Genomic DNA, 24,061 nt, shown 5'->3' on the forward strand with positions numbered 1-24,061 from the left:
CATACGACACTTCCGTCTTATACCGTGATAACTAGCGTTCCCTTCTTAGTCTTTTCGTTCTAAGGTATTTTTATCTTTATCGAAAGATTAGTTTTTATCTTTGAAATATTTCATGTTGCAATACTATAATAATGCTATATTATAGTATTGATAATAAGGTACAATTTCTAATAAATGTATTGACATACATCGTTATTATTAAATTTTGTTTATTCTTTATTCCATTGGTTCTTACCATATGATTTCCAATATTTGTAGCCAATCAATTTCCTTTACCTGCAGTGGCGCTTTAATATACAATTGTTTTCGACTTGTTAAGAATTCGCCTAGATTGCGATAGGACGAGTGAATGTCAGTAACCTCGAAAGTGGGGAAATAAGAAACTTGCGAGAGGGCGAGTAGATCGGTTCGAAGAAAAGGTGGCGCGGTTTCCTTGAATCAAATATGAAGTCTAAACCAGAATTAACAAGCGAACCTGCTTGGGTTAAACTACAAGAATGTTTTAACAAGACGGGATCTCAAGTTAACATATATAACTTGTTTCAAGAAGATGCCAATCGTTTTCAGAACTTTAGGTATGTTCGATTACATTCTTGACGTATGACCTTGACATGACCCTTCGAAGATCTTCAAGTATATCCAAGTAACAAAATTATTAATATGTTATTACTTCGATGTAAAAATTACTTGATTATCTTTTCTTTCATTTTTCTTTTTTTTCTTCTTCTTTTATTCTTTTCTTTATAAAGAATAATGGCTCATAACTTTATGATGCATAACTGTGAAAATAATGTGATGTAAATTAATATATCATAAATTAATGTAATTATGCATTTTTGTAAAAAAACACGTAACGTACTTATAATATTTTCTTTATTTACTTTGTCTCTCTTAGTCTAGAAATTTCTACTCCTCAAGATGGATCTATATTACTCGATTATTCTAAGAACCGAATCACGAAGGAGATATTTGGCTTGTTACTTGATTTGGTATTATTGATATTATAACATTACTATTATTACTTTTATTAACGTCGTTGTATACAATCAGTTATATTTATTGAACATTATTTCTTATATCTAAAAATAGTTGATACTTTTTTACCATTTATATGTATGCTAGTAACAATATTTTTCGTATTTTATTTAGGCCCGTGCAAGGCAAATCGAAGAGGCAAGAAATGCAATGTTTTCAGCTGAAAAAATAAATTTTACAGAGAACAGAGCTGTCTTACATACGGCTTTACGTAATAGAAGCAATACTCCAGTTTTACTTGACGGTAAAGATGTTATGCCAGAAGTGAATGCAGTTCTAAATCACATGAAACAATTCACTAATGAGGCAAGATGATGGGTCAATTTTTTTCTTTTTCTTTCTTTCTTTTCTTTTTTTCTCTTTTTTTTTTTTTGCTAATATACGCGATACAACATTGTCTTAGATCTGATATATCAGAAAATATATTTTTCATTGTTTATATTTAGATAATATCAAAAAAATGGAAAGGTTTTACAGGCAAGGCGATTGAAGACGTTGTAAATATTGGAATTGGTGGTTCTGACTTGGTAATATAAAATAATTGATTAAATAAGAGCAATATTTGTTAAAATACAAGTATTTACAAATAGGGTCCCCTGATGGTAACAGAGGCTTTAAAGGCCTATCACGTTGGACCACGACTGCACTTTGTCAGTAATATAGATGGAACTCATATCGCTGAAACGCTTAAAAAATTGAATCCGGAAACCACTCTATTCATAATAGCATCTAAAACGTTTACTACTCAAGAAACAATCACTAATGCAACTTCTGCAAAATTGTGGTTATTAGAATCATTAAAAAATGTGAGTAATATGTGTTGATTACATCAAAAGAGTGATATATAAATAGCTGCTCCGTCTATTGTATACTATATATATCGTTTAGGAAGCAGCTGTCGCCTTCCATTTTGTTGCCCTTTCCACTAATACGCAAAAAGTTAAAGAATTTGGTATCGATGAAAAGAATATGTTTGGATTTTGGGACTGGGTTGGTGGACGATATTCGTTATGGTCTGCCATTGGTTTGTCCATTTGCTTGTCCATTGGTTTCGAAAACTTTGAGAAACTTCTCAGTGGAGCACATTTTATGGATCAACATTTTTGTAAAGCTCCGCTAGAGAAAAATGTACGGAAAGTTATTCGTAGATTTTATTAAGATATTAAAATATTATTTACGAACATGTGTATACATATATATTTAATAATACACAGGCACCTGTTATTCTTGCGCTTCTTGGTATATGGTATCATAATTTTTATAAAGCTGAGACGCACGCATTATTACCATACGATCAGTATTTGCATAGATTCGCTGCATATTTTCAACAAGGTGACATGGAGAGTAATGGAAAATTTGTTACTCGATCTGGCAAGAAAGTTAATTATTCTACTGGTAATTATCTCATAATATAAAATATATATATTTTATTGGCCGAATCTTAACAAATATATTTTAATATCTTATTGCTTAAGGTCCAATTGTATGGGGAGAACCAGGAACAAACGGACAACATGCATTTTATCAGCTTCTTCATCAGGGTACAAGACTTGTACCTGCAGATTTTATAATTCCCGTACTATCCCACAATAAGGTTTGAAAGCTTAAAACTCGATATAATTTATTTGATGAGAATGAAATTTTGGATGTAATATATTTTATTGAAACGAAGTAATAAATATTTATTATAGGTTCAAGGTACATTACATCATGAAATTTTACTTGCTAATTTCTTTGCACAAACGGAAGCATTAATGAAAGGCAAAAATCAGGATGAAGCTAAAAATGAGCTAGAGAAATCTGGCTTAAGTGCTGAACAAGTGAATTCTTTGTTACCTCATAAAATATTTGAAGGTAACAGACCGACTAATAGTATCATGGTAAAAAAAGTTACACCCTTTATTCTTGGTGCTTTAATCGGTTAGTATGTCATTCTTCGAGATCTTACGTAAAGACAGCGTAGACTTTTTTACAATGACAATTTCTTTTAATATTTTTCAGCAATGTACGAACACAAAATCTTCGTACAAGGTATTATTTGGGACATTAACTCGTATGATCAGTGGGGGTAAGTACTAAATAGGTATTGAAGATTTGAAACTAAACGATTATTTTAATACTAATATAAACAATTTCTTTTTAAATATTCAATGTTGCTTTTTATAGCGTTGAATTAGGCAAACAGTTGGCAAAAGCTATTGAACCTGAGCTTCGTAATACCGATAAAATTACAACTCATGATTCGTCTACAAATGGTCTTATTGCATTTGCAAAAGCAAATTTGACTATTTGACAGTGCCGTTGCAATTGTTAAATAGTTGTTTAGATACAGGGGATACGTTCTAGTTATATTTTTTATTTAAGGCGTTGATGTAGTTAAAAAATGATTTGTTAAGATTTTGTAGTACGACTTCCTCCATTACAAATACGAAATGTTATGGGAAGTCTAAAATATTATAGACTAATCTATTACATATCGTTTGAATTCTTTTTTATAAGTGTTAACGTTATTAGTTGTAGATACTTTGGTATGTATGCATACATAATTTGTTTGAGCTATGTAACTAAATGATTTGACTAATTGATGTTGACGTAGAAAAAAAAAAAAAACGTGAACACATGTTCCACGTTTGTGGTGCGCTCGCGTACACTTGTTTTACGTTCTCTAAATTGATTGACATCGCTTGATATAAAAAGAATGTTACGAATACAATGATTTTTGTATATACTTAATAAATTGCGTAAATTTTATTTAATCTTATTTTATTTTTATTAGGATCCCTCTATCATGGTCGAATATTTATTATTAAATGCAAACATTTATTTGAATGAAGTATGATTGCAAACGATGTAAAATACGTCGGTGAAATCAGGTGCGACAACAGAAAGATGTGGTCTTATCTGTTTTTTTTTTTGCATATGAATGTGATTTGCAGAATCTTGACGGATATATATGTCGTATCTTTCAAAAAATACATGTGGATGACGTAGTACCGCAAACATATCGTGAAAAAAAGATTTGACCTTTCCACCGATTAGCTTCATTAGATCTTTCCACGTCAAAAGTGAAAGTACATGTGAATCTGTAGTTATTTGTGATACGAAGGTTACGTTTGGTCGTCCTCTTAGATAAAATGGAAATGGCTTTTGCTAAATATCAGAATCTCGAACAAAAAATGTTGGAAAATTTGAAGATAAATGGCATAAAGCATCGGTACGTATATACGCATATAATGGTTATGGTTTATTTCTTTTCTTGGTGCGTGACATCGCATAACCTTGTACCTTGATAATTTCCTATAGAAAGACATAGGAGTTTTTACATTAATTTTTTCAGTTCTTCGTAGTATTATAATCGCAAACTACGATATCCTGTAGTTATTTTCGATTTCATTGCGAAGAAACGTTAATCCAATAGATATTTTCTTTCATAAAAGTTAACGTTTATTTAAAAATTTCTAGATCGAAAGCAAGCGGTGGATTATGGCTTGGAAGTTTAATCGGATTCAGTGCAGTCTTAACGTTGTTGAAAGAAAGTAATAGTTATTCGGAAATATGTTTGGTCACAGGATTAGCAGGTTTTGGGTTACTCGTTAGTTGTTTATGTCTTTACATTCGCCTTTGTATAGGAAAGAGTGCGATTAAAGATTTTCAAGCAATTTATTTTCTACCAGCGATTATAACGTCCATGTTATATCTTCTTATAGCGAACAAAGGTATGGGAATTTATATGCTATTTAAATATAAAACGATATCCATAATCCGCAAGACGAAACGATTTGTGTAAATTATAAACTATGCTTATCATATTCTTCTATTATTACATAAGTGCAGGATTGCTGACGAGTTTAATATGGGGATTAAGCGTAGGAAGCTTGGGTACCTGGGGAGTCGTACAACTGATGTCGAATTGCCCTGGTTGTTTCACAATCGGAGAGGCAACAATTGTTACCCATGGAAATATCTTATTCCTACTGTCGGTTGCTACAAATATACCATTGAGGTATCATTTGCCACCGATTCATAATGATGATATCGTTACCGTCATATTACAGGTATTTTAATCATCGATCGCTAATAATTTTATTATACGAGAAGAAGTATTTGCGAACAAAGACATAATTTTCAAATGTTGCAGATTGGTATATTATACGTGTTGTCGGTCTGTTTATTATGTAAAAACTTTTCTATACTACGTTCTTCTCTGTGCTTTTATACGATGGTATTTGGCATTTTTTTTCTACTCATTGTTCCATTATTATATGTCCTCCTTGACAGAAATCCTATAATATGGATATTATTTTATATCTCTGGCGAACGGCATAGAGTAAGTTTTATTTACGTATTAATGATATTTATTATACGTAATAAATATTCTAATATTTCTAATGTCTGTATAATTACAATTAATATTTCAAAATTAAACGTCTACGTTCTATTTTCAGATTACATTGATGATATATTGGACAATTTGTTTATTATTTTGTATATTTGTTATAACGCTTCAAACGCTATCTGGCATTCAAGCTACAACCTCCATCAGAAAATACTTTCATGTCCTAGCCGTTCTCGTTTATATCCCTGGACTTTTGTTTGAGCCTACATTATTGTATCTTGGAAGTGGCGTTATAATGGGAATATTTCTACTGTTGGAGGTACAAAGCTTTATTATTTTATGTATTTATCAAAAGAAACTTCAACATTGCGATTTCTTATATTAATTCACAAGTTATAATAGTATTGTTATATTACGAATTATGATTTATTTCTAATCGTTGGTTTGTTTGTTTTCACATTAACAAAATTTTAGTTATCAAGGATTTTGAAAATATCACCTTTAGGAGATATTCTACAGAAAGGATTCGTTATATTTGTGGATGAGAAAGATACTTTAATCTCTCTGACGCCATTGTATTTACTCTGTGGTCTTTCATTCCCGCTGTGGATGCCAACTAGTAATGTTTCACTGTTTGTCCTTCTTAGTGGGGTATTAACAGTAGGCATAGGCGATACGGCTGCTAGTTTTGTTGGTAGTAAATGGGGAAAGCATAAATGGCCAGGTTTAGAAAAATCTTTGGAGGGAACACTTGGCTGTGTTACTAGTCAACTTGGAACAATATCGGTTCTTGTTTACATGCGTACGTATTTTTTTTTTTAATGCATTCTTTTTTTTTCTTTTCTTTTTTAGTCTATGAGATAAACATTATATAGTATCCTATTTAATTTTTAAATTAGGATATATCAATGATCGATGGTTGTTATTAAGAAGTATACCGTCCGTTATTGCGATTTCTTTTATCGAAACAAAAACCGATCAAATTGATAATTTGGTTTTGCCATTGTTGATGTATGTATGTCTTATCATCTAGATGCAGTACATTTTTTACTGTAGAAGGTAACATATATATATATATATATATATACATATATACTCGAAGTTTTATTAGGATATAAATTAAATTTACAGCACATTCAATAAGTTCTCGTTAAATGATATTCACTAATAGAGAACGAATTTTATATGCGCCATATTTATTTGCAAATTATAGTACTATATGTTGTACATATTTATATAGAATCGAAATACCTGATGAACGAACAATTTGTGTAAAAAAAAAAGAAAGAAACAAAGAAAGAAAAAAAAAAAAAAGAAAAATATTACAATTGCATAGAGATATCATTAAATTACATAATTTAAATAGTATTTAATTTAATAATGTTCATATATACATTTTATACTATAGTTACAATCGTTACAAGCTTTTGTACAATAGCTCAATGTATTATTTTTGAACAAATTTTCATAACTTGTTTTTCATATACCGTATCCTTTTAACGATCCTTTTGATTCGTAAATCCGTACGTATACCACAGAAAAATATCATCGGAATACATCTTGATTTTGAAGTTGATTTACGATCGTTCTCTTTGATAGTCCATCATCGACCGATGAATATCTTTTTTTGAAGTTATTTGCGAATTAAAAAATTATTTTTTGTATAATTTTCTACATTAATTTATCTCTCATTAAATTATAAGCGCAATAATCCAATGTGCTATAATATGATTTTAACAGATAGTGGGGAATTATCAATGCATAATTATCAAGACCAATACGTAATATACATGTAGTAATAAGAAACTATGTTTACCACGATATTTTGTCCAAGTATTGTCGTGCTATGATTTTATTTTTTATTGTTTAAATTCGACTTGTCGATAGTACGTTAGTTGTATTAAAATATTGTGACAAGGGCCATTAATAAAAACGTCGCAGAAAGACGCGACTTCGAGGAAATTATAAATTTGTTAGAAGGGAAAGGAGGAGGAGGAGGAGGGAAAAAATGATTGGACGATCGCGTTTTAATTTATTTTTTATTGACCACACAGCCTTAAAATCTTTCCCACGGACAGCATGTCGTTACGCTTCGTGTCTTCTCGCATATAATACTATTCTCCGAGGAGAAGGAAAAAAGCACCGTTTCTTTTTATTACGTCCATCTGAATAATACGTGTATTAGGGAAAGAGTAAGCGATAAAGCGATATTAATTTGACGACGATACTCATTCTTGCAAAATTTCTTCTTGTTGAATTTATGTTCTTTCTCGCACATCGCACCGAATAATTTCATATTAGATATCCGCGAGCAATGCGCTGTCAATTTCTTTTTTCTTTGTTGTTTCTTTTCTTTTCGTTTTTTTCTTTTTTTTTTGAGAGGAAAAAGTGGTGGTACAGATTTATAAAATGAAAATTGACGGAAACGATGCTTTTTCGGCGATTCCGCGAGAACGTTTCAATATGTTACAATGTATCCGTTGTTCTCCAAGAAACAGCGAGAGTTATCGATCGATCGAAATTTTTTTGAAGGACGATTTTACAATGCGAACACGTCGTAAATAATCGTCGAACTGTCTTTTGCAAAGTTCGAAGTTCACGGAGAACGACGGATGAATGTCAGAGGCGTTTCAACTACCTACCAACTACTTATTATGTATAGTCCTTTTTCTTATATCCTTATATTCATATAATCGTATAGCAATTAAATAAATAATCCTGCAATTTTCGATCGTATAATATGGCTTTTTCATTTCTTTTCTTTAGCGGAATTATCGCTCTAAGGGCAATCACGTTCGATCGATTTTGGTATATCATTTATTTATTCGGTCGGTTTTTTCTTCCTTTTTTCGTCGGGTCTTCTAACGCCATAAATTTATTTGTGATAAATGGGCGAAGATATTATATCGTACTGTCGATACGCGTCGTATCGCTTCTTCGCGACAATTACATTCGTTTTTTTTTCCTTTCCTGCGATTCGCGTTCGTACTTTCTCGCGAGAGAAGGACCATATGGGATAAGGTGAAATAAGAAAATAAATAGTTGTTTCATGCGTTGTCAATTATTGACTTTTACGTTGCGAAGAGTGTGACACGAGTTTCGCGTATCCGCGAACATTGAATCGGTTGACAATTCTGTACTACAATCTTTCTTTGAAAAAGCATCGCCAGTGAATACATGAATTTTGCAATTTGTAAATTTGCAAAAAGCGGTGCATTTTAAAAAGGATCTTTTTTTTTTTTTTATTTCAACTTTTCCTACATTCGTTTCATCGAAGACGCCAGTCGGCATTCATCGATGCTCGAAAATCTAATTTGCTTACGAGTCTCTTCGTTTATCTTCACTTTCTTTCTCTTCTCGTCTTATTTTTCGAAGTGATCAACTGACTTGGAATTAATCGGACTCAGATTTATTTCTAATAAAAATCAACTTGGTGAGATGATTGCTTCATCGAAATCCTTCCATCTTGAAATGGAACACACGATCGATGCTCCCCTCGGAGCCTATGGTTCTCTTGTCAAACCAAGATTTGATACAAGTCAACTTTCGTTCGTTCGATTCATTTTACATAGAAAAACTAGCTACAACGTTTGTCCTTTAGCACAAATTTAAAGAGAATCCGAAGGCAAAATGACTACGTTATAGAAATTCTATAAAAATAACATGCGCTTGTTAACGCGGAAACATAAATGGATCTCTCGCGTCTTTTATCTCACGCGTTTTCTTAGCCACGCTTCGTAAAATCGTTTTGTAAATGAAAATTATATTCGTTCTTACATCTCTTAAAGGAACGGACAACGGATTTAGAGAAAAAATAAGAGCGACGCTTACGGACCGTTCGCGAATGTTCGACAGTTTTTCTTAGAGCTGCTAGCGAAGGATGAAAAAAAAGGGGTCAGTGGATCGATTCGTAGGATTAGCTCGATCTATCTTTTCTTTTTTCGTTTTTTTTCCCATCCTTATTAACTTTGGTCGAAGATTTTTTTTTTTTTCAAACGGTTCTTCAATCGTCCAGTCCTCGGAAAGAAATGATTTTACGGTAAAAAATATCTAATACGGTAACGCGCATGCTTCTCGTATACGCAAAAATATAACTCCATAACATAATCGTGCACAGCAGCATAGATAAGCATATTGGCGTAAGTCTCTTCGTTTCTTCGAAGGAATTTCTTTTAGAGGCGTCACGAAAGAGCGGCGTTGACATTACACGCCGCTCTCTTTCTCGCTCTCGCCCACGTCTTAATCGTCCTTCGAGGAAATCGGAGAAAGAATTCTAAAAGAATTCTAGATCGAAAGGGGGTGAGAGAAACGACAGGATAGGTCGCATTCACGAGTAAGATGGGAAAATCAATTATTCCCTCAATTTGTGCCATTCCGCGACCTGCCGTCGCGGAGATCTGCAAATTTCGTTCCAATGATTTAGCGCGGACTCTTGACACTTTGGACCACCAAATTTTAATCTGCCAATCACCTAAAAGATATCACGGATGTTACTACATACGCTCGTAAACCCCTTTTAACTTTTCGCAAGCGATCGAATCAATCGACATGTAAATGTTCTTACCTCATTTTTTGTAAATCTATCCCAATCGTAAAGAATTATCTCCAAGCTAACGTTGCTTAAACTATGGATATTGTTGGGTATCTCGAAAATAAAGGGCTCGTTGAATACGGGACTGAGCGTACGCATCTTCACGTGCGTCATCTTTTTGGCGATACATTTGGAATTATAAAAGAGATAAATCTTAACGTAGGGATCCGCAAGACCCGTCACATCCATTTTCGGGAGATTTCGTGCCTTCAGGACGAACACTGCCAGCTGACTCGTTACCGGTTGCCAGCAGAACGATACCAGCAGTTCCCCTCTCCCTTGGGATTGTATCTAAAAGAAGCAAAATTGCACTACGTATATTCGATTTGGTTTGTAAAATATCGAACTATATATAAGAAGAATTTAAAAAAGTTGATAACCTGATGTGTAAACTTTGATCATAGGGTGCCACCGACCTTCAAACTCCTCGGACAGATGTTTCGACGCAGAGATATTTCTTGGTTATCGGAATCTTTTAACCCTGGTATCGAGGAAAGAGCGCACGTTAACTCGCCGATAATCTCGTCGCGCGAGTATCTGTCGAAACTTAGAACGACGAAGTGTAGACTGATATCCTGTAAGTAACAGTGTCATTTTACGGAATAATATTTTACCCTCCCCACCTACACTCTGCTCTGTTATTATCACTTTTTTTTTTTCCCCTAATTTTCAGCTTTGCGCGATTATTATCGGTACCTCGAGTTGACTCTTTGTAATTCCAAAGAACGTGAAATCCTCGTTGTAGACGGGATTTCTCGTATTTCGAAGAACTCTTGTTTTCACGTGATGTCGTTTGTCCGGCAAAAGCTGTAATTTTACGTAAGGATCGCTGCTAGCGTTTCCCTGATCTCTAGCCGGTAGTTTCTTGCACTTGACGACCGTTACCGCCAGTGCATTTTGCTCGCTCTTGTATCTCAATTTAAAGACCAATATACCTAGACCGTCCTTCTTGTCCGACATTTCGAGATTTTTCTCGCATTTGACCTTTTCGTTGTTCTCGAGTTCGGCTTTGTCGCATTCGTCCTCGATGTTGAGGGTAACCTCGCTGGTAGGCGTTTGCACTGGCGTACCAGCTGAGGAAGAAAGAGGAAACGAATCTTTGAGTGATCATCGAGTAAACTGTTTAGTCGAAAAATGAAAATTTTATACGGATGAACCTTTCTCGCAACGCGAAACATCGTAATTCGAATTATTTGCGGTGATTTGCGGTGTCGGCAAGTCCGAGATAGCGTTGGTCGATCCTTCGGTTCGAGATCCGGTTGGGCTGGTTTGATGGTTGGTCTGTTGTCCGGTGGTGCCTGGTGGATTTTTCGCAGGCCCGGTAGGACTCGGACTCTTTTTCAAGTAGTGACTCGTGCTACCGGGACTCTTTACCGCGGTAGGCTTTCTACGGGGTGGTCTGAAAGCCAACGATCTGTCCGCGTTCAGCTTGGTATGTTCGCGTCGTCGTCTACAGAGCCACCAGGTCATCGCGACGGCGCAAATCAAGAAGGCGCCGCCGGTGCATAGCGCGACCAACGTCGTCGTCGATACTGAAATCAAGCGTCGTTCGAATTTCGATTTTAATTTCGATTTCGGCGAATGGCTCTCTCTCTCTCTCTCTCTGGCGAATACCGGAGAGGAAGAAAATTTCATGGGACGAATTTTCCAGGCGTTTTTGTCGGTAGGAGCCGACAAACATCGCTCTACTTTGCGGGGTTTTCGTTTTAACAGGTGCAGCATAATAAAATGCAACGAAGGAAGACTAGGAGGAAGCACACGCATTTACCACGTCTTTTCGCGTTACTTTTTCGTTTGATCTTTAAACGTTAATCGGAAGGAACGGGAAATTAACGATAACAGCTGTTTCGGTGGGACATCTCGGTGATTCGAAAGAGAGAGATACCTTCGATGGTCCTTTTTTGTTTCGATCGAGCTAACGTTCAAACCTTTATCGATACTACGGTCGCGAATCAAGGCGATCCATCAAAGACTCGCCATCTCGTTGTACGGTTCGACTTTTCAGAAGATTCGCGAATTTTCGTCGAGCCATGTTATATCGAGTGTATGTATATCCGAACTCCGTTCGAGCATAAAAACTCTCGCGAATCGATTCGTTCCCGATCAAAAGATACGTGTAATGCTCGACGGTGCAAACGGTGATGATAAATCGCGCGTTTGACACGAACGTGGGATATTCTTGGTTGCTTCTGGAGGAGGAGGAAAGAACTTTTCGAACGAGGAAAGGGCGAGTCTCGATGAACATTGAAAAGTTTGGTCAGTCACTCACCGGCCTCGACGGGCCGAATCAGGGGTCCATCCTCCGTGTCTCCCCGGGCCATCTTGCGCCACGCTCACGTCGCTTTTGAACGCCTTTTAATGCGCGTATCCTCGCCACGGCGAATACACTGGAACGAATATTTACGGCGTGCTACGCCGTGACCACGGTACTCTCTCTTCCTCTCTCTATCGCACGTTCTCTCTCTCTCTCTCTCCCCCCTTTTCTCTCCTTCCTTCAGTCTCTTTCCCTCTCGATGGCTAAGCGAACGTAGGGCAAACGGATCAATAAAGACGATACGGAGCTTGCGCGCGAAAGCCAGAGAAAAAGCCCTGTGACGAGTCGTCGCGGAAAATGTCGCGTCGTACCTTTCCTCCGTTCGTATCATAACTTCTCGCTATCTACCTACGTATATTTTCAACGACGGATCGCCCTATCCTATTCTTTATCCATTTGAGAACCGCGAGCATCCTTTCTATCATTCGTCCTTTTCTACCCTTTTCTACTTCGTTATCCGATTTTATACTTTCTTTCCTCCTTTTGCTCTACCCAATGTTTATTAAATAAGAAAAAAAAACAAAAAAAAAGAAAAGTATCGATTTGTTTGCAACGTTCATTGTCATCCCTTTTTTTTCTTTTCAAGGGGATAAAGGAAAAGGGGAAGCGGAAGAATAAGAAAGAAAGAAAGAGAGAACGACGGAGAGGGATGCAATCTTGCGCGTTAGCAGTCGTCTGCCAGTGACGTCATACGGTAGAGAACGTAGAATAGTTTCTCGCTTTCGACATACTCGGCGCCACGCGTGAGTCGACTTTCGTTGACGCGCGTCTTTTCGCGAGAGTCGCTCCGTGCGTGCCGGCATTTACGAGCAGACCGATATAGAGCTTTCCAGTGTTTCCGAATGTTGCGGTTGGAATGAGATAAGTAGGAGAGAGGAAAGAAGGGTTCGAAAATAAGGCACGCTCTCTCTCTCTCTCTCTCTCTCTCCCCGTCTCTGCCAAGATGGGTTTGAAGAAATTCGAGATCATTTTTGATAATCCATGGAAAATTTATTATCCCGGACAGATGGTATCGGGAAATATAGTACTGGTTCTAGACGGAGTGAAAAAGATTCGCGGTAAGTCGAACGCGAGAGACGTCATAGTTATTTTTTCCTCGATGACGACTCGTCACTTCGTAGATCGATCGATCGATCGATCGATAGATCGACCGACTTCGACCTTGAGAGCGAACAGCTTATTTCAACGAGACGTAATCCGTTCGACGTGGTGCTATGGTATTGAGGCCGATTCGATTATCTCCGTCTTGTACCGCGCAACGCAAGCGCACTTCTCAAGGGTATTCCGAAGAAATGGGAATTCACGGAAACGCGTAATTCTTTGGCATCGGTAATCCACTTGCTGTTACGTGTTCTCGTTTCTCCCGTGAGGAATCGCGAGCTCTAATTATAGCTGACGCGTTGCGCACCCATCGTCGCACGGTCTACGAATCGAATATATGTCCGTCTATCTTTCCGCGTAACTTCTTTCAGCATTAATTTACCGTTAATATATTTCTATTTCCGTGCTAATACCGACTCGTTTAAACCCTTTCAATTCGATTTGCAGGTATATGCGTCAAGGTAAAAGGAGAGGCAAACACTCATTGGACAACGGATAAACAAACGTTGGACAATACGGGAAACTATCGAGATGAGAATACGACGTTCAACGCGCACGAAGAATATTTTCAGACAAAGTACTATCTCGTCGGATCGGCTTCTGGTAATGACGCGCGTAGACGTTCACTCGTAAACGTCGTTTCCTCGCTCTCTGTTTCGTTTTTCTTTTTTTCTTGTCGTTCTTTCTCCCTTCAACGACTCGCCATTTCAGTCGCTTTGTTTTTCAGGTAATGAAATCGAGATACAGGCGGGTGAGCACAAGTTCCCGTTCACGTGTACTTTGCCGGAGAACTTACCGAGCAGTTTCGAGTCTGACTTTGGTCATGTTCGATATACGGTCAAGGCCATCTTAGATCGCCCTTGGAAATTTGATCAGGAGGTCAAAGCGGCATTCACGATCGTCTTGCCGTTTGATCTGAATCAAGAACCCAGGGCATCGGTAGGTCTCGTCATCGGTAGGAAACACATCGATCAGGAAAAAGTGAAGTAAAGTTGGCATCTTGGTTTCGATAGGAACGAATCAGAGAGGAGATGAGCAAATCCTTTTGCTGTCTCTGCTGCACCAGTGCACCTTTGAACGTCGCCTATTCTTTACCTGTCAGAGGATACGTTCCCGGTCAATCGATGCCGATTAAGATAAACGTTGAAAATTTGTCTAACGTCACCGTGGATCGCGTTACTCTGAGCCTTTGCAAGGTACAACGAAGTCGTCTCTGGTCTAACGTATTTTTAACGATGCAACGAGAACGTTCGATTAAACGTAGAATTTTCAAGCTCAGATCGTGACGTTCCGCGCGACCAGTCCACAAACGGATACGAGAATCGAGGAGATGGTGGTAACGGAGGTCAGTAAAGGACCCGTCGACGGCGGAGCTACTGCCGATTACGAACAAAACTTGGACGTACCGGCCCTTCCTCCGTCGAATTTGAATAGTTGCGGTATCATCGATCTCGAGTATCGTCTCAAGGTCGAAGCGTGCATCGATGGATGGTTCGTAGTTTCGACAGTTTGCAAACGCTTACACTAGTTTTAGCATCGAATCGACGTTTAGGAGTGATCCTTTGCGCGTTCTAATTTCTCTTTCGTTTCTACGTCAACAGGTATCATCGTAATTTAAAGAGCGATACTCCCGTTTTCGTGGGAACGATACCGTTGGTGAACTATCAGATACCAAGTGCTCCTCCCGAGAACATAGTGTTCGCCGCTTCGCCAACGAAAACTTCTGAAAAATATTATCTATCTCCTACTTCGAATTTATATCCAGAATTACGTAATGACTATTTCCATTTTCTCTATGATCTCATCATTACCGTTATTACTGCTATTACTATTATTAATCTTGTTGAGCAACGATCTAACGTTCTAACTTTTTTATGATAATTTCGTAGCGCCGCCGTCGTACGAGGAATCAACGTATGGCGCCAAAAATCTACGAGAACGCGGCGAGTCGGAATACGTGATCGGTCTTACGAATCATTTCGCACCGAAATATCCGTTTTATCATTTTCCGACGGGCCAATGAAACGAAACGAATCCATTAAAGGGAAAAGTTTTATATCTCGCGCTTGGATGCAAATATTTGGAACAAATCTTCGTGGAACGACGCCGAAAAATCTCCCCCCACTAATCGTTTTGCTCTCCTCCGATCCTCCTATAACATCGTGTAATTTTCTTGTCCCACGTTTGTACGTCTGTATTTTTTTTGTTTTGTCTCGTCTTATCACGGTTACTTTACGACGAACCTACATTTTTTCATGTTCTTAAAGTATAATTTATATTTAGTCCGGGCATCCTACTGAGAGTCATATTGTATGATGTGAAAGCTATAAAATTACTCGTACTGTACAATTATACGCTGTAGTACAGTAGTACGCCATACTTACTCACGCTAGTGTATAACGTACGCTATGTATAACTTTTAAATTATATCACGTGTACTGGTATGGCAGTACGCACGTTATAGCAACGAGTATGACGCATTGGCATTAGCACGAACACAAAAAGTAATGTGATATAAAAGTTATGGTACGAGTACTATCGCATTATATCCAGTATACGTATACTATCCTATCGTATAATTACGTTAGTACAAGCAATACTACAACTTTTACGTTCCACGACTTTGTTGTATATACGACCAAAAATTCGACTATAGATGGATCATTAAAGAATTATTTGTCACGAAATTATAAACGACGAGGGATAAAAACACGCGCATCGATCTAAAGTAAACTTCACTGCCAGCTTGTAAACGATAAATTTGGAATATGTTTATTGCTTTACGTGCAAGTACAATATCGTTTTATACATATGTGTTTTATAGATTACAAAGCACAGCTCGAAACGCGCAAATATTTTTCGATCATTACACATTGTATTCGCTAATTATCGTACAGATAATATTTTACTATTACGCTTAAGAAACTAGCTTTCGATTAACTTCGATTTCGAACCCACAGCTTATTTTTTTGAGGTGTGCACACGATATTCTCATGGAACAGTACTACGATTTAATAGGTGTGTGAAATTGTTGAAGTTCTATGGACAGTCTAATTTTGTATCTATCAGAAATCATCCGTAAGACTTGCGCTTTTTCCAAATAATCATGATTTTTCGTAAAGATTTTGTTTATCGAGCATTCGTATAATAGGAATCGTTTCGATATCTCTCGGTAGATATTAAATTTGAGAGGTCTCGTACGAAGGTGAGCCATATAATGTACGATGAAACTCTTTTCAACGCAATTCCATCCCCCATAACGGAAGATGTAAATATTGAAAGCGTTGGTGATCGATTATTAATACTGCGATTTTTTTCGTTATATCTGATCTAAATACGATTGTTCGTTATATCGTTCGGTTGTATGAATCAATATGAAAGTTAATTGACTTATTAAGTTAGTTGATACGTATGATAAAAAAAAAGTAAAAAATTTTATTACGGATGTAAAGAGATCCTCGTTTTTAAGCACGATTGCTGAAAGTTCATCCGAAATTACTTGAAACGTTGGTACATCCTTTTGCATTTGTACGTTTCGTATGAACATGTAAATGTGCGTGCGCACACGCGTGTACGTGTGCCATCGTATTATGCTCCCTTTATTCGATTGAAATCTTATAAGCAAGTGATATTTTTCGATAAAACGAACGTACGACGAATTTTTTATGCGCCAGCTGACAATTCGTCGATACGAAATATTTTCACAGTTTTTTTTAGATAAAAGGTAGTTCGAGTGTTGTTCCTTTCAATTGGAATTATAAAAAGAAAATTATCAATCGGAAAAAAATATTAACCAAGAACACCATCTAACGGTAGAACGTTTATATCAGCTCTTGGACCGTGTAAAGGCACGAAAGATCTCGATATTTACGCGCCGAGTAAAGTTTCACTTTTCGGAAAATGGAATTACAAGATATCTCGGATTTTTATATATCTCAAAGAACGGCTGGATAAAATGGTTTTACGGATGTATCCGTAGTCAAACCGTAACATCTCTATAAATTAGATCCTCTTTGTACGACGAGAACGTCGGGCAACGAACATCGTTTGCGAATCGACATTCGTCGCGTTGGATAATGATGATCGATAATAACGATAATGTATCCAACTATGAAAACTGTATAACCGACAGTTAGCTACATCGTCGTCTATCGTTTAACGTCCCTTTATTTCAATCTGGAGAATCATCGGTAATGTCGTACGCCGTTCGTTACTCATTGGATACATGTATTGTCTCTTCGACATTGTCGAGAAATCGATGAAAAGATGTTACGTACGTACTTTTGTGTGCTACAAATAAGTGTATATGCGAATGCCACGCCGATGTTTCAAGGTTCCGTTTCATTAGCGTGCAACTTGGTCAATCGAGAAAAACACGATTCGTTGCTTCGTTGCAGGATCATCGGCGAGATGGCAGATGAGAAAATGGAGTCGGTATTAAAGGATAATAAAATCTTTTGGCATTTACGGTTTTACATTCACGCACTTTTAATGAAAGGAAAAAAGAAAAAAAAATTAAATAAATAAATAAATAAGTAAGAAGAAATGTTAAAAAAAAATGAAAAATAAAAAACCGATTATGTCATTCTCTTGATGTATACATGTGTATGCGTGTACACGTATAATAGGTAATCCGATGACAAGTCGTCGTCGCGAGAGATTCGATCGTTCGATTTTGTGAAATATCGTCAAACTTAATGCGACGTAATCGGGCAATTCCGGGCTTAACTATTTCTTCGGATTATACTCGAGACGAAACGAAACGCGGTTCACTCGGCTTTGAGTTTTCTTCGACAAAACTAAAATCATTACTAGGAGGATTGGGCGACCTTCACACTTATACTTTTATTTTAATAGATTGTATTGTGATTTTTGTTGCACTCTTCGTTTAAAAACAAAATGTATTTTATCTCTTGACGAAAAGACCGTGGTCGACGGCTTCCTATAAATATTCTACCATCCAATGCGTAACAAGATGTTTGCCCGAAGAGCCATGAGAGATATCAATTTTTATATACCAAACAAGGTTATAACAAAATTCGACATAGACTACTACAACAACAACAACACTCGAAATTAGACGCTCGATCACATTTATTTTCTCACGTCGCATTCACTCGAGAGTACAATCTACACGGGTGTTTCTTATCGCGTGGAACACGTACGATGAATCTGACTAGCTGGGATGATATATCCAGCGTGTCCGAAATTTCGAGTGTTTTATCCAATTTTTTTTTTCCTTCCCATCTTACTCAATATAGTTATATTTTGTAATTTTCTATCGTTTCATTATTCTATTTACAATTATACGTCTCATCTCGTATCTCGTATGGATGTTAGTAAATAATAATTAGCAGCATACGTCTCTACGCTGTAAACGGTTTAACAGTTTCCTTAAAAGCTACACGAGATGCTAATTTATTTTATTCATTACTTATATCACATTGTTCATATACACACACCTTCCTTCTCTTTCTCATTCTTCGTTCGCTTTTTTCTTTTTACCACGAATAGATCGATATTATGTACAGAATGCTACGCGCTACTTATCTCTATAGACAGTTTTCTTATTTCTTTCATCTTAACCAAAGAGCGTTTCTCGCTTTTTAAGTTTTTCCTTTCTCTCTCGCATTTATTCTCTCTCTCTCTCTCTCTCTGTCTCACTCTCACTTGCATTCTCTCTTATTAGTGGTATTTACGATTCTGTACGCTGTAAAATCGCCATCAACATTTAGTAAGACAATCTTCGACCATTGCAACGACTGAAAAAAATGAAAATGTTCACCTTGATTGATTTGTGTCGGAGTGGTAGAGCATCGAGTACCCAACGACTTGTACGTGTAATCGTGCTGGTATTAAAAACAATGATTCTTGATAAGGTCATCGACATGGATCGATATGGACGAAAAATTACACGCAAATACATGTAATGATTATGAGACCCGATACAGATGAACATTTTCTCTCTTTATATATTGCTTTAACTTTGTCATTTCTTTATATCGGAATTATTAGAATGCCTATGATAGCGCAAGGAAATTCTTGATATATTTATAGAAATCAATAGATAAGAATCGTAAATAGATATTAGGCATGCTGTTAAGCCGAATAGTAACATGCAATTGCATGATTAAAATAAATATATAAAAGAATAAATACTAGAACTTATTCGAAGGACAACTTATACAATTTGTTATTTCGGCATAAGAAAGTTCAACTTGCGATTTTTGAATAAATTGCGATCACTTTGTGTCCACAGCCAGAGCACGATCGATTAAAAACTTCGTCGCTTATATCATTCGTAGTACGTTTAGTCTTCTAGTGTCTTTATCTCTAAAAAAGGGGGAGGGGGCAGGGGGGAAAAAGAAAAGAAAAGAAAGGAGAAAAAGAGAGAAAAAAAAAAGAAAAAAAAAAAAAAGAAAGAAAAAAGAAAAGAAACTGTGCGGATCACACCCACGCTTAAAGAATCAATCATAACTTTTTGCTCGACTTTCCTCGATTGCATCGAAGGATAACGTCGAAAGATAACATTGATTTCATCCAATGTTGAACGTCACTTTGAAATTTAGCGTAAAAATGTAGCACGGATCGGTGCTATTCCGTTCGCAAAAATTCGCGACTTTCCTTGATCGATAATTGCGATACGGTAGTTAAGGTAGTTTTCCTTAAATTATTCGCACTCTACGGGCAAAAATATTACGAGCAAAATATCTTGCCGAATTTCTTATTCGACGCATCAACGGATATCCCGTTCGAAGCGGTCGTTATTTGATAAACGGAGATGGAAATTTCTTCAAGAGAAATACGCGACAGCAAAGATAACGTTTCGAGAGATCCTTTTTCTTTGAGAAGATTTTTCAACCTCGTAAGAGAAATACATGCCGATTGGAGATTTATATACGGTTACGTTGGATCGTTCGCGTCGATCGCTGTGATAATTAACATTCCATCGATTCTTTAATGCTCTTTCAAGTTTACGCTCGGATTGGAGAGAAGAGGAATATCGATCGGAGAAGTACTCTTATTATAGAAACAGTAAGAACGGATACGACGACAATGTCGTTTCAGTTTACACCCGAATTTGCCAGAATTTAGTGTAGACATCTAAACGTTGAATTTGTTAGAAGTGACTGAAAAAAAAAAGAAAAAAAAAAGAGAAAAGAGAAAAGGAAGAAAAAGAAAAACGAAAGAAACGTAAGCAAAGATGGAAAATAGATAAACTCGTTCGATGTCAATGATATAGGATCGAAGCGCAAAACGTTATTTTCTCAAGAGACTCGTACAACCCACGTAGCTCTACTACGATCGCTTTATCGTTTCGATTGAAATCGTAGTCGCAATAGCCGTCACTTCGACCGACAGATGCTAAGGAATAGCGCGAACGGGACAAACGCGTTACACGTGCCAGCGTACGTACAGGATAAAAGGGCGATGGAAGCGAGTCGCGCGCATCGGTGTCCAATGTAAAGTAACCTTTCCTCAAACTAACTTGATCTTCCTTTGATTCTGTCAGACGGTTGAATGCGAGGTCGAGGAAGGTTGCGTGATAGACGCCGTCGTCGTAGACGGTGAAGTGGAATTCGATGGAGAACTGACGACGACCACCGGCTTGACCAACGTCGTGGTATTAAGGTACTGAGCATTTACGAGCGGCATTTGTCCCACGGACTTGAGAATGGGAGTGGTAATCATTTTTCCCGCAAGACTCGAGGGTGCCAGAATGTGAGCGGTCACTTGATTCCCTTGAGAGACCACGGTCATCGGTGTGACTATCGGCGTCAGACCGGAAAGAGGAGTATGTTGGCCGACTATGTGAGCTATACTTTCTGTGGACGGAGCATTTTGCATCACTGTCGAACCCGCCTTTCCCGTCGTTGTTTGGAGCGAGACTCCCGCGTGGCTCAAGGTCAATCCTAGAACGACATAAGAATCCTTAATCGGGGTATTCGTTTGTCCGCGTTCGTGAGAACGTGGAAAGGTGGATCGTTGTCGTCCACGTTCAAAGCGACTCGCGACCTAAGCCGTTCGCGCGAGCCGTTCTGCAAATGGTTCTTTTTCTTTGGCACCGAATCATAGCGCGAGCGCAACCACCTTGCGACCCGGCCTTGGAGCATGGTGCGTCCGCTTAAAGGTAAAAGATAAAATGGAACGAAGGCGCACCGTTTGCGGGAAGAATGTTCAATTCTGCGCCACCGGGAAGTCTGGTTAGCTCCGAACCGTTTCCACCGACCAGCGTCACCCCTCCGACCATCTTATGCGCGGTTTGCGTCGTCTCCCCCGTTCTGATTCTCGTTTGGGCATCTATAAAATCGATAGATCACGTATCTCTCTTCGATACGCGTAATCGAAACTCGAAGAATAACATTCCTCGATGGTAAGAGAAAAAGAAAGAAAAAGAAGGAAAAGAAAAAGTAGGCATCGACGGTTTGCTCTTTTTTTTTTTTTTTTTTTTTTCTCTTTTTTTCGGATCGACATACTCACTGGAGACGTTTAAAGCGGGAGAGTGAGCGGTAAGAACCAACGGTCTTCCTTCGTTTCCAGAATGTACGAACGTAACGGGTCTGACGTCGCTCGCGGACGATTGCACCGCGAGAGCCAACGGTCTATCGTTGTTCGACAGATTAGAATGCACGAACGTCACACGATTGTCGTTAGCCGTGGACGAGTGAACGACCAGCGCCACGGGCCTTGGCTCGCTTCCAGTGTTGGATTGCACGGCGATCAGCGGTCTCGATTGATCCGAAGAATTTTGCACGGCCAACGTGAGCGGCCGGGATTCATTGTTAGCACCGGCGGCTGCGGCTGCGGCGGCGGCAGCGGCGGCGGCATGCGTAACGAGCAACTGCCTCGTGTCGCCGGGTATCACCCTGAGACCAGGGCCGATATGTGAAAGGGTCGGCACGATCGTCGCCAGTCCTTGACCCGTGTTTAACATTTGGGCGCTTATCGGTAGATGCAGATGAGACTGTTGCACCAAATTCGTGGGCGACGTCGCCACTTTCTCCTGCGAAAAGATCACCGTGACCGTATGCCGACCTAAGCTGAGATGTCAAGAGAGAGAAGCACATTTTTGTTTTACCTGGGCCGGAGTAGGAATGGTAGGCGTCCCTGCGGGTCCCACGCCAGGACTCGAGCTCGCCGGTGGACTTTCCCTCGAGCCTTGAGCAAGATTCAATCCCTGCGTTTGACAGACTACGGCGGCCGTAGCTACTTGATTGTGGATATTGGAACTCGTGCTCGTCGTTTGAAGCGCTTGCGGCGAGCTAGCCGTCGCAGCGCTGCTAAGACTGCTCGTACTGCTGTATCTGGTGCCGCCGCGCGCAAGACCGGCCACCTCGAATTCCATGCTTTCTGGAACTTTTTAGCGCGAACGAACGCGTTCCACCGTTGAATTATCATTCGATCGACGCGACACCACGTTATCTATTTCGTCATTACCATTTTTCGTTGCCGCAGCTTCCGTGGACGAATTCTGTTCTGGCAGTAGAGTATTGAAGTCGATGTGATCCCACGTTGCCGCGAGCTCCTTCTTCAAAGCGACCAGCCTCTGTTGCGCCGCAATCTTTTCTCTCGCCAGCCTTTCCATCTCGTGTTCGTACTCGCGCTCTTTTCTTCTCAGCGCCTTTAGGCAAAATTAAAAGAAAAAAAAAAAAAAAAGAAAGAAAGAAAAAAAGACAAGGTACAAACCGTAGAAATGTTCGAAAGTGGCGTTCCACCCTTTCGAGCGTCGACGAGTAAAGCCGACGACGTCGGTTTCGAACTTCCCTCGACACTCGTCCTTTCGAGCTTTTCGCTTTCGTCCTGAATCTGTGCGCACGTGGCGCAATGATCGACGGAAAGGAGAGAAAGGAAAAGAGTGGGGAAAGTCGGTGAGCGAAGGTGGACTTTGCGCTAATAGACGCACGCGCGACTCGACGAAGCACGTGGCTCGAACTGTTTCGCGATACAGCTACCCCCTCCCTTTCCCCTCCCCTATCCCTTCCCGTCTCCACCTTCTCTTCCCACCTTTGCAATCTCTTAATTTCTTTAAAAGCGCATCGCGAAGAACGACGAACTGATCGATCGAAAGATCCGAGTATCGCACGACGTCAAAGGATTCCTTTAACGACGCGAGCCAAAAATGACACGATCTTTTCGTCTTCACCGTTCGGCCGTTACTTTTCGCGGTCCGCGCGCGCGAAACGAAAACGGATCGAAAGTGGCAAGACGATCGAGTCGAGTTACTTCTATAAAGGACCATCGAAAGGGATAAGAGTCCCGAAAAAAATAAATGACGCCGTTATGCCGTGTACCTGTATATGTCTGATGGCCGCGTGTAAGATAGAAAGATTCGACGACTTTTTTTCGTCTTGCGACGGTAACTGTCTCTTGAGCAGCTCGAAACATTCCTTTAGATGCGCTCTTCGATTTTTCTCCAACTTGTTGTGTACCTCTCTTGTGCCAGATCGAATCACGCACGGCCTGTAACGATCGTTTATTTATTTCTTTTTTTTTTTTTTTATTTTCTTTGCACGAATCATTTATCGGAAATCAAACGACGTCACTCTTACCCATTTCTGTGTTTCTTGTTGTCGTGACCAGTTTCCACGTCTACGACGAGATTGCCGACGCTTTGCTGCGAGTGATTCGAATTGTGATTCTCCAAGTAATGATTTTGCGTCGTGTTATGATTATTCTGATGATG

At 38.6% G+C, this 24,061-nt stretch overlaps 5 protein-coding genes across 22 annotated transcripts in view; 3 read left to right on the top strand and 2 right to left on the bottom strand.

Annotated features, from left to right (window-relative positions):
• Positions 1-359: 359 nt before the first annotated feature.
• Positions 360-3,786, top strand: LOC127071976 (glucose-6-phosphate isomerase). The gene is made up of 11 exons (XM_051011929.1): positions 360-575; positions 896-989; positions 1,150-1,341; positions 1,482-1,562; positions 1,626-1,841; positions 1,924-2,163; positions 2,250-2,430; positions 2,511-2,629; positions 2,727-2,955; positions 3,037-3,103; positions 3,202-3,786. Exons 1-11 carry the CDS (start codon positions 445-447, stop codon positions 3,326-3,328), a joined length of 1,677 nt encoding a protein of 558 aa, XP_050867886.1. The 5' UTR covers positions 360-444; the 3' UTR covers positions 3,329-3,786.
• A 142-nt stretch (positions 3,787-3,928) lies between these two features.
• LOC127071979 (dolichol kinase) lies at positions 3,929-8,516 on the top strand. Of its 2 annotated transcripts, XM_051011937.1 has the most exons (8): positions 3,929-4,249; positions 4,498-4,751; positions 4,870-5,090; positions 5,174-5,362; positions 5,481-5,690; positions 5,846-6,173; positions 6,271-6,430; positions 6,503-8,516. In XM_051011937.1, exons 1-7 carry the CDS (start codon positions 4,170-4,172, stop codon positions 6,402-6,404), a joined length of 1,416 nt encoding a protein of 471 aa, XP_050867894.1. In that variant the 5' UTR covers positions 3,929-4,169; the 3' UTR covers positions 6,405-6,430; positions 6,503-8,516. The 2 variants fall into 2 exon arrangements, with proteins under 2 accessions (XP_050867894.1, XP_050867893.1); XM_051011936.1 differs by having other exon boundaries at positions 6,271-8,516.
• LOC127071982 (synaptotagmin-4) lies at positions 7,394-12,467 on the bottom strand. The gene is made up of 6 exons (XM_051011942.1): positions 12,232-12,467; positions 11,120-11,494; positions 10,659-11,035; positions 10,379-10,537; positions 9,936-10,253; positions 7,394-9,842 (listed from the first exon to the last, which is right to left on the bottom strand). The coding sequence occupies exons 1-6, from the start codon at positions 12,281-12,283 to the stop codon at positions 9,723-9,725; spliced, it is 1,401 nt and encodes a 466-aa protein (XP_050867899.1). The 5' UTR covers positions 12,284-12,467; the 3' UTR covers positions 7,394-9,722.
• A 518-nt stretch (positions 12,468-12,985) lies between these two features.
• On the top strand, positions 12,986-19,725 carry LOC127071992 (arrestin domain-containing protein 17). The gene is made up of 7 exons (XM_051011966.1): positions 12,986-13,334; positions 13,825-13,980; positions 14,105-14,316; positions 14,391-14,573; positions 14,657-14,868; positions 14,979-15,148; positions 15,267-19,725. Exons 1-7 carry the CDS (start codon positions 13,220-13,222, stop codon positions 15,398-15,400), a joined length of 1,182 nt encoding a protein of 393 aa, XP_050867923.1. The 5' UTR covers positions 12,986-13,219; the 3' UTR covers positions 15,401-19,725.
• Positions 18,454-24,061, bottom strand: part of LOC127071967 (max-binding protein MNT-like) — a 13,786-nt gene continuing 8,178 nt past the window's right edge. For 16 of the 17 annotated variants that reach the window (XM_051011884.1, XM_051011883.1, XM_051011882.1 and 13 more), the window contains 7 exons: positions 23,928-24,061; positions 23,670-23,838; positions 22,816-22,999; positions 22,457-22,734; positions 21,859-22,381; positions 21,538-21,678; positions 18,454-21,290 (listed from right to left, as the gene is read on the bottom strand). The exon at positions 23,928-24,061 is cut by the window's right edge. In XM_051011884.1, coding sequence (XP_050867841.1) covers positions 20,887-21,290; positions 21,538-21,678; positions 21,859-22,381; positions 22,457-22,734; positions 22,816-22,999; positions 23,670-23,838; positions 23,928-24,061 — 1,833 coding nt within the window. In that variant the 3' untranslated portion in view covers positions 18,454-20,886. The remainder of the gene's footprint in view (positions 21,291-21,537; positions 21,679-21,858; positions 22,382-22,456; positions 22,735-22,815; positions 23,000-23,669; positions 23,839-23,927) is intronic. The other variant, XM_051011881.1, reaches the window with a different exon arrangement.

The sequence above is a fragment of the Vespula vulgaris genome, chromosome 24 (genome assembly GCF_905475345.1).
Source record: "Vespula vulgaris chromosome 24, iyVesVulg1.1, whole genome shotgun sequence".
Classification (NCBI taxonomy): Eukaryota; Metazoa; Arthropoda; class Insecta; order Hymenoptera; family Vespidae; genus Vespula; species Vespula vulgaris.

Bases quoted from the DNA above. Each gene is read 5' to 3' on its own strand.
- LOC127071976 (XM_051011929.1), top strand. From the start codon at position 445: ATGAAGTCTAAACCAGAATTAACAAGCGAACCTGCTTGGGTTAAACTA. The intron at 576-895 runs GTATGTTCGATT...TGTCTCTCTTAG, and splicing joins AATCGTTTTCAGAACTTTAG to TCTAGAAATTTCTACTCCTC. The intron at 1,342-1,481 runs GCAAGATGATGG...GTTTATATTTAG, and splicing joins TGAAACAATTCACTAATGAG to ATAATATCAAAAAAATGGAA.
- LOC127071992 (XM_051011966.1), top strand. From the start codon at position 13,220: ATGGGTTTGAAGAAATTCGAGATCATTTTTGATAATCCATGGAAAATT. The intron at 13,335-13,824 runs GTAAGTCGAACG...TTCGATTTGCAG, and splicing joins CGGAGTGAAAAAGATTCGCG to GTATATGCGTCAAGGTAAAA. The intron at 14,869-14,978 runs GTTCGTAGTTTC...CTACGTCAACAG, and splicing joins GAAGCGTGCATCGATGGATG to GTATCATCGTAATTTAAAGA.
- LOC127071979 (XM_051011936.1), top strand. From the start codon at position 4,170: ATGGAAATGGCTTTTGCTAAATATCAGAATCTCGAACAAAAAATGTTG. The intron at 5,363-5,480 runs GTAAGTTTTATT...TTCTATTTTCAG, and splicing joins TCTCTGGCGAACGGCATAGA to ATTACATTGATGATATATTG. The intron at 6,174-6,270 runs GTACGTATTTTT...TTTTTAAATTAG, and splicing joins ATCGGTTCTTGTTTACATGC to GATATATCAATGATCGATGG.
- LOC127071982 (XM_051011942.1), bottom strand. From the start codon at position 12,283: ATGGCCCGGGGAGACACGGAGGATGGACCCCTGATTCGGCCCGTCGAG. The intron at 11,495-12,231 runs GTGAGTGACTGA...GCTTGATTTCAG, and splicing joins GATTCGGCCCGTCGAGGCCG to TATCGACGACGACGTTGGTC. The intron at 11,036-11,119 runs GTTCATCCGTAT...TTTCTTCCTCAG, and splicing joins TGTTTCGCGTTGCGAGAAAG to CTGGTACGCCAGTGCAAACG.